Source organism: Pempheris klunzingeri, chromosome 12 (assembly GCF_042242105.1).
Source record: "Pempheris klunzingeri isolate RE-2024b chromosome 12, fPemKlu1.hap1, whole genome shotgun sequence".
NCBI classification, from domain to species: domain Eukaryota; kingdom Metazoa; phylum Chordata; class Actinopteri; order Acropomatiformes; family Pempheridae; genus Pempheris; species Pempheris klunzingeri.
The window spans coordinates 6,667,406-6,675,684 of NC_092023.1; the positions used below are offsets into that span (position 1 = coordinate 6,667,406).

The window sequence follows — 8,279 nt, forward strand, 5'->3', positions numbered from 1 at the left end:
TCAATGTTTCTTCTTGCTGGACTTCTCAATCATGGTCTCCACCACCATGGAAGTCTCCTCGTAACCTTTAACCTTGCGGTCGTTGGAGAACTTCTCCACAGACTCAACCACCTCCACCTTCTCGTAGCTCATGGCGTCTGGGGTAAAGCTGCCAGAGCTGGTGCTGGTGCTGGTGCTAGAACTGGAGCCAGAGCTGGTGCTGGCACCACGAGGTGCAGGCTGTGGAGTGGGTCCACTAGGCCCATTGTCATCCCTGTTTTTCTTGGTGTGATTGGCGGTTGGGGTGGGATCTTTAGAGCTTGGGCCAGGAGGTGGAGGGCCGGGGGTTGGATCTTTAGGGTGAGGCTCTCCGTTCTTACGCTTGCCTTTACCATCATTGTCCTTATCTTTCCCACCCTTATCATCTGCCTTTCCTCCTCCTCCATTAGAGGGCTTGGTGGGACTGCGAGGCCTGGGGTCTACTATGGGCTGAGGAGGTAGGGGAGCTGGTGTGGGGCGTCCGTAAGGGTCATAGGGTGGCATCATTCCATCTCTAATAGTGACGAAGATGTGGCCAGCTGACGGCGTAGATGTGTAGAAGCAGGGATCTGGGTAGCTGCCGTCGCCGGTGACAAGGACATAACGACCCTTGGTGTAGAAGTCAGCGATTGGTTCAGGCTTTTTGTACTTCCTCATTCTATCTCTGACGATGTTACAAAGAGTATCAAAGGCCTTGCTGATCTGAGCTCCATCTGGGACATCCTGTGGAGACAATCCAGTGATAACAGATCTCTGGTCATTTCTCATTTCCTCAGATGGGATCCCCTTTGTTTCTTCATCTGGAACCTCTCCAGCGGCTCCCCCGTTTCTTTCCTCCTGGCTACTGTCCATCACATCTTTCGGGGTCAGCTCTTTCTTCTTCAGCACCTTCTTGGCCAGGATCTTCTGGCGGGGCTTGATGCTGGTGATATCTTGGATAGCCTGGGTGATATCTAGACAAAAATGAGGTCATACATCAACTAGATGAAACTGATAAACCAAGAAAAGACTAAAATTATGTATGCACCAACACACCCAAATCTGAGGTACTAAAATAAAGACAGATCACTTTAAATTGTCAGGAGTTTTGTTAGGTTTGTAAATGTTAATCAACAGAGAAAATATTAATCTCTAGCAATGCCAAATGATTTTATGTGCACTCAGTAGCGATTTTCAATTTAAACCAGCTGTGATGTGCTTACCTCTCCCCCTGCTCGTTGCAGTGGGTGTGTGAGTGTGGCGGTAATTAGTGGTGAACAGGGTGATGGGAGTTCCAATTATCGCTGAATTCAACCTGCAGAAAAAAGAGCAGTAAAATGTCACCCATGTCAGCCATGTACTGAGCGGTTTTGCTATGCAGGGAAATCTGGTGAGGAAATCAATTAAAAAAAGGGAACAACAGAGAACTAAATGACAATGAATATAACTAATTGGACACAGAAAAAAACCCTTCTGTTTATTGTTGTGCTAGTGCAATAGAGGAAACTATTTGTTGTTATGTAGCGCCACCTGCTGGTGTGGACTGTTGCACACTGTACATTAACTGAGTAATATAATAACACGTACCTCCTATGAGCAGACCTAATGTCTGTAGCTGTAAGTCACCAAGGCATTTTTGGGAGAGCTGGGTTTTAACAATGGAAGGAATACCTGAGTTTACTTTAAGGCTGATTCAGAGAGTCTTTAAAGTCTATAATCCAGTTTGCTAAATATAGAAGTGCTTGTGGAGAGTCAAGAGGACTCGTGAGTTCTGGCTTTAGCCTTGCATATATCTTAAGAGAACTTTAGAAGACTGTAAACCCTTGATTTTTTTTGGAGCTGCTGATCCATGTCAATGTCAACTGATTAAGCCTATTTATCCTGGTCATAATTTGGTTGTATGAAAACATTATGCATTGCTTTTGCATTTATATTAGATTTACGGAGGGTGTTAATCATTGTTTCTCAGTAATTTAGCCCCCAGTGAGAAACTCTATTCCCCTATTTTATTTTTTTTTCAACCTAATCTGACTGAAGTGAACAGTGAGCCTCGTCAGTCAGGCCTTACATGTCTGTGTAAGTATGCCTCTGTGTTCTGGCATGCAGGTGGAGGCTTCCTACCTGTTATCCTCGTTCTCAATGATCCTCTTGTACCTCTCCAGCTCATTCTCAAGAGATGTCTGGTACATAGCCAGGTGGCGACATTCACTGGTGAACTTCTCCAGAGACCTCTCAGTTTCCTCGATCTCCTTCCGCAGAGATTCGATATTCTCATTGTTCAACTGGATCTCATCGTCATAACGCTCCTGTGTGGTTTTAATGCTTTGCTCCAACACTGTGGTCTGAAATTAGTGACAGAGGCAGCGATTAGGAAGTTATGATTATAAAATGATAAAGCCCCTAGAGAGGAGTGCAAGTGTCATAATAACTCTAATTTAGTAAGTGTTGCTAATAAAAGAGGGATCTCAAGAGAAATGGTAAGTGTAAAAAATAAGAGCAGAATTCAATTTGTGCCCAACACAGAATTTAAGTCTTTAGTAGTTCATATAAAAAATGTCCAAATGAAAACAGTGTTTTCAGACAAATAGCAGTAAGTTATTGATGTAAAACAATGTGATTAACAAATAAATGTGATTTAGAATAAAGTCTCTATAGGGTCCAAATAAATGAGAGAACTAAGGTGCATAACATAAACAGAATGAAGAGCAGAATTTGTGCAGATAGCAGAGGTATGTCTTTAGTCAAAACCTGAAAGAACAAAGAAGCCAAGTGAAGAAACACTTTGGTACCAAATCTGATTGTGTGGGATTTCATTCCTTTAAACTAAAGCAGTGGCATGTTTCTCATTTCCTGTGAGGAAACACCATCTTTAATAAACCTCTAATCACAGTGCTGCTGTTATGTGGTCACGACTGACATCTAGTGGTACTTCTGCAGCATCTAGCTAATGCACTAGATAATGGAGGCTGCAGGGTAAAGGCCAATTTAATGCCTTGCTGAGTGAGTAGTTAAGACAAAGTGAGATGAGAAACGAATGAAAATGCCCCTTAAAGAATAATCCTGAACGGAAATATATAAGTGTTTACTGATTACTATTGACTAAATAACAAGTAAACAACAGTTTCATTCATTTTCCCTCTTGAAAATTTAACAAATTATCAATTCATTGTGAAAATAATCTGCAGATGAATCACTAATGGAAGTAATTGTTAGCTGTAGCTCTAGAGAATTGTACTTGATAACAGATGCTTGGACTGCTCTTTCTTCTATTAGAAATACCTGGTTCCTTTGAGAAATCTTTTATAATGTGTCTTTATGTAAATATTGATGGGAAACAGGAAAACAGTGCATGTAATCAATGTGTAACCTCCAGTTGTCATGGTAACTGTGTGACCCACCTCGGTCTGTAGACGCTGTTTCTGGGCCTGCAGCTGGCAGAGGGCGCTCTTATATTCCTCCAGCTGACTCTGCAGCCCCGGCACTTTCCTCTGGGCCAGCAGCTTCTCCTGCTCCTTCACACAATAAGCACAAATGAGTGAGAACACGCAGAGAGAAGCTCTTTCTCTTTACAGCATGAACGCAGCATCACACCCACAGACCCTCACACAGCTGGCAGTCAAGTCTTTCTGAAGTCTCTGTGTGAAAAGCTTCACTGATTGATTTCTTATTTTCAGGGTACAATGACGAGTGTGTTTCTATCAGCAGTCTTGTCTCTGTTCGCACAGTTTTCCAAATCAATCTACTGAATGTCTGGAGTGCGTTTTCAGAGCATGTACTTGTTACACCTGGCAGATGTTATCTATTGTAAGTACTCATGGTTCTCAACATTTAAAATCAGTTTAGTTCATACTTAGTTTACAATATCAAAATATTTATTGGCAGCCGAGGTGCTGTTTTATTAAATGATTATTAAGATTTGGACCAATTTAAAATTATAACCTAATAATGGATTTAAGCCTGCTACATTGGTAAATAAGTGTTTGTGAAATTAAATGTCAAATTTGCGGGTTCTACACTTGAAGATCATCAGTGTAATTAGTAACACCTGCGCTAAATCTTTCCTGAAGGGTTGAGGCATAAATTTGAGCTAGAAGTGAAATTAAGATGACATTTTTAAGTAAGTAAGTTGATTAAAAAATGTAAAGCTGGTAACAAACCAGCCAACCTGAGGCCAAAGGCTAATGTTACCTAAAAAGTAAAACAATGAGCGATGGTTTCAATCTTTTTCAAGCTGATGGACGTTGATTTTTCATCAGAGCACATAAGCTTATGGTGTTTGGTTGTGAGTGTGCTTTTAGCAAGCTTGTCCAATCACTGGTAATCCAAAGAGTGGGCTAGCTTGTCTTTAGCCTACAGCTAACTTAGCTATTCATAATGCGACTAGTGACTGAGACAAAAATGACTGGCAACTTGCAAAACTGAGTTGCCTGTAAGTAATTCCTTTCTTGTTTTTCATGGAAGTGACAAATTGAAGAAAAAATCATGGTGGTGCTGGAAAACTGCCTTACGCATCTGGTCCAAAATCCTTCCTAAATGATAGGTGAGTATGATTTCTAATAATGTTTCAGTGACCCCTTGCGCTCTGCATGACAGTAGTTACGTTTGTTATGCTTCTCCATTTATTACTTTTCCTTTAATTTGTCATCCACTTGGGGCCGGGCCCTAAGGGACTACCAAGATCACCGTGCTCCACACCAGTGACTCCCTACTTGCTTATCCTTTTCTTATTTCCACTGGATTTCTGTTCAGCGCTGCAGCAAAGAGCTTTGGCTCTTTATCTCTGCCCTCTGAGATTTGAACCAACCAATTAAACAATATAATAAATATAAAAATAACGCTCAAATCTGCTGCACAAGTGCCAGTCACTGTAGTCAATGTTCATTCAAAATTAGCATGCACAGCCCTTCTTTCTGGCATTTGCTTCATTATGTGTTCTGACACTCTCGTGCTGCTGGCCTGTCCAAGTGTCCTGTGGACTTTTTGACTGTGCTTTCTGCATGCACACACACACACACACACACACACACACACACACACACACACACGTATACACAATTAAACACAGACAAATGCAGGCACAGGCAACCAATTGGACTGAGAAGCCAGTAACCTCATCAACCCTCGACACGTAGCCAGGGTTGACACACATGCAAACACCATCTTCTCCCCCAGGGACTGCAGCACGCACACACACACACACACACACACACACAGCGACCTCACCTCAGAGATGCCCACTGACACATTGGGAACAAGGGGCATTGTCTGGTTGATTTGCTGCAAAATGTTTACATAGGTCTGGATCTCTGCAAGGTTCTGTGTAGAGGGAGATAATATGAAAGGCAAACATAAAAATATACAACTCAGCAAAAGGAGGAATATCCCCAAGCTATTTTTTTTTGCAAACTCAAACCATTTTATCAGGTCTGCTCAAAAACCTCATGCTTATTTATTTTGCACTTCTTATCAAGGGCTGGATGAGAGAATGAAAGCATCCAATAAAAGGCTGCATTTAGCTGAAATGTATTTATAAATGATGTTAGCATTTCTTTACAGAAAAAGAGAGTTTCTTTTAAAATCCATTTCTACAAGCATGGTCTCAGACTCCGTCATAAAGAGGAAATATATTTGTTCTCTCCGGAGAGATACTTCAAAGCTCAGGACCACAAGTCCAATATTCATGCGAGATGACTTCCTATTCTTTCCCACCTAATATAGCAAAAGTGGTGCCCTTTGATATCTTAATATTGCAGAGTCACAGATTAATTCATCATCAAAAGCGAACACAAAGAGGAACTGCTCAGGCAAGAAAGGCTCTGGAAATAACACCTGATGCATTGTGTAACAGTTTTCTTTGGTCTCAGCTTTTTTGTGGCTATTGTGTTGCACCTTCAAGGCATTTCTACTGCACAGGGAGTAATATGTCAGCCTCTCTTTTTATTTTTGTCTTTCCTCTGTGCTTTTCTGACATATGTCAGTGACTGTGAAGAGAAGCGTTACATTTTCTCTGCAATCCTTTCCTCACTTACGTCACAGACGGCAGATTGCTGCTAAAGCCCCATGAACATCATAGCACATCCTTTTGGCACCCAAGTCAAGGTTTTGAGCCTTGTCATTGGAAGGGGTGTGGCCTGAGGTTAGCAGTGTTCGCAAAGCAACAGAAAGACAAACACACACTGAGGTCTTAAATACTTTGCACTAATATTCTTTGATGGGCATTTGGTTTCTTGACTGACTATGAGTTGTCTAATAAACCCAAAGCCATTTCTGAGTAAAGTACAATCCATAACTACATGCCTGATAAGTCTTGAAGAACCATATTTTGGATTTACTGTAAAATAATGCCAATTATCCATTCAATCCATGTTGGGTTCTCCTCATCCTGACCTCCTGAACAAATATAATCGCCTGTTTGAAGGAGGTTTTATCAAATTATTTTATTGTAGGGGTTATTTAAGAACATCTAGTTGCACAACAAGTTTCCCTTTAAGTTTTTGTAATTCATCATGAGCACTACTGACCTTCTTGTGTCTATCCCTGGTGGAGTTGACGTCGTCCTGCAGGAACTGTGTCTGGATCTGGTACTCGAGGTTTCTCAGAAGAGCACCGTCAGCCTCCTGCGTGAGAAGAGAAGAGAAGAGAAGAGAAGAGAAGAGAAGAGAAGAGAAAAGAAGAGAAGAGAAGAGAAGAGAAAAGAAGAGAAGAGAAGAGGGAAAACAACAATAGGCACCCAATGGAATGGGTTTATGCTACACTGTGAAGTGTACTTAGCTCAGCAAAAGCCAAAGAACACTGAAGTGACATACTGAAGTCAAACAATGATGCAGCAAACTCTTTCGTGTCTAATCTAGTGTCGTACTGGCACAGTGGTTTGTCCAGACCAGGCTAATTGTGTTTGATGTATTACATTCAGACTTCATAAATCATTTTTCTTTAGACAGACTACTGTATTTCTTCAATCAATATGTCTAGAATATAGTAAAACATCTCATAGATTTACTCATTGATTTTAGTGCCATCATTGAAAAATAAACGTATGCTCCCTTGTTTTATATGTACAGGCTGGTCCATGCTTAAATGCTGGAGAATTCTGATGCAGAATTACTGAAATGCTATTATGAAATTTTCGTTGTATGATTGTGTAAAAATCCATACAGTACCTTGTTTAACTGTTCCAGAGAGCCGCGTAGCTGTTCTTGATAATCACATTCATTTCTGTATCTGAAAGATAAAGCATCTCAATTATGTGTTGATATAAAGCAGAAAAAGGTACTCCTGCAGGAATACCACAGTGTGACTGCAGTGAGACTGGATGGATTAACAAACTCGTGTCTTAACTACTACTACTGAACTACTTTCTACTGAACAAATAGCTCTGATTAAAACGGTTGACAATGTGTTCTGTAAATTATCCAGAGTGAAATGCAGATTCTTTCTGGAAAGAAATGTTGCAGTTGAATTTTTGAAGTCTTCAAATGTTGCTAGACATTAAGTGAGCATTACAAAGTCCATTAGCTTCATTATTTTTAGAGGATTCATGGATATTGTGTTTGTTCTTTGTTTTTCTGTGATATGAGTAAACAGACCCTTTAATTAACCATCATTTACTGCCTCCGCAGTATTTCGTTTTGTGGCGTCTAGTAATGAAAACCAAATAGTCACAGTATTGAGAACATTAATTTTTCATCTGTATGATTACCTGATTATATGATATTTGATATAATTTTGCATCCATACTGACATTTATTAATTGTAGTTTTTGCTGAAAAGTATAAATGTTCTGCTTTTTGATTTTTTCTTCATCGCTCTGTCTTAATTCTGAGAGCATTTCTACAGTTTTTTTATGATCTAAGGCCAAAATTTGACCTTTCACACACAGATAAGACAAATCACTGCCCACTCTCTTACTTGCTGGTGAATTCATCCAGCATGCAGCAAGCATCTTTCAGCTCTCTGTCCAGCTTGGCACGGTCAGAGGACAGCTCTCGAATGCGCTGCCTGTTGACTTCTGTCTGCTCTGTGAAGGCCTCCTCCAGACCACTGGCCTCTTCCATCCGCTGCAGCGTCTCCAGCTGCTTGCGGAAGACTGCGTTGCGTTGCTCTAGGACTCTTGCCCTGTTGATGTACCGGGCAAAGCGGCTGTTGAGCTCCTGGAGGCTCTCCCAGCCCTGGATGGCCGAGATGCCTGCGGAGGTTTCAGAATCCTCAGGTTCCTCATCAAAGACATCTGAGCGCTCATACTTTTCCTTGCGCACCTCGCGCAGGTAGCTGGTCTTGAACAT

The 8,279-nt window shown here is 41.1% G+C and overlaps 1 protein-coding gene across 1 annotated transcript; it reads right to left on the bottom strand.

Moving 5' to 3' along the window:
• On the bottom strand, positions 1-8,279 carry LOC139211203 (filensin). Its single transcript, XM_070841484.1, has 8 exons — positions 7,906-8,279; positions 7,158-7,218; positions 6,519-6,614; positions 5,221-5,313; positions 3,396-3,509; positions 2,119-2,339; positions 1,221-1,312; positions 1-971 (listed from the first exon to the last, which is right to left on the bottom strand). Exons 1-8 carry the CDS (start codon positions 8,277-8,279, stop codon positions 1-3), a joined length of 2,022 nt encoding a protein of 673 aa, XP_070697585.1.

Coding starts and splice junctions, on each gene's coding strand:
- LOC139211203 (XM_070841484.1), bottom strand. CDS start 8,279: ATGTTCAAGACCAGCTACCTGCGCGAGGTGCGCAAGGAAAAGTATGAG. Junction 6,615..7,157: donor CTCTGGAACAGTTAAACAAG/GTACTGTATGGA, acceptor CTTCTCACGCAG/GAGGCTGACGGTGCTCTTCT. Junction 3,510..5,220: donor TGTCAGTGGGCATCTCTGAG/GTGAGGTCGCTG, acceptor TATTGTGTGAAG/GAGCAGGAGAAGCTGCTGGC.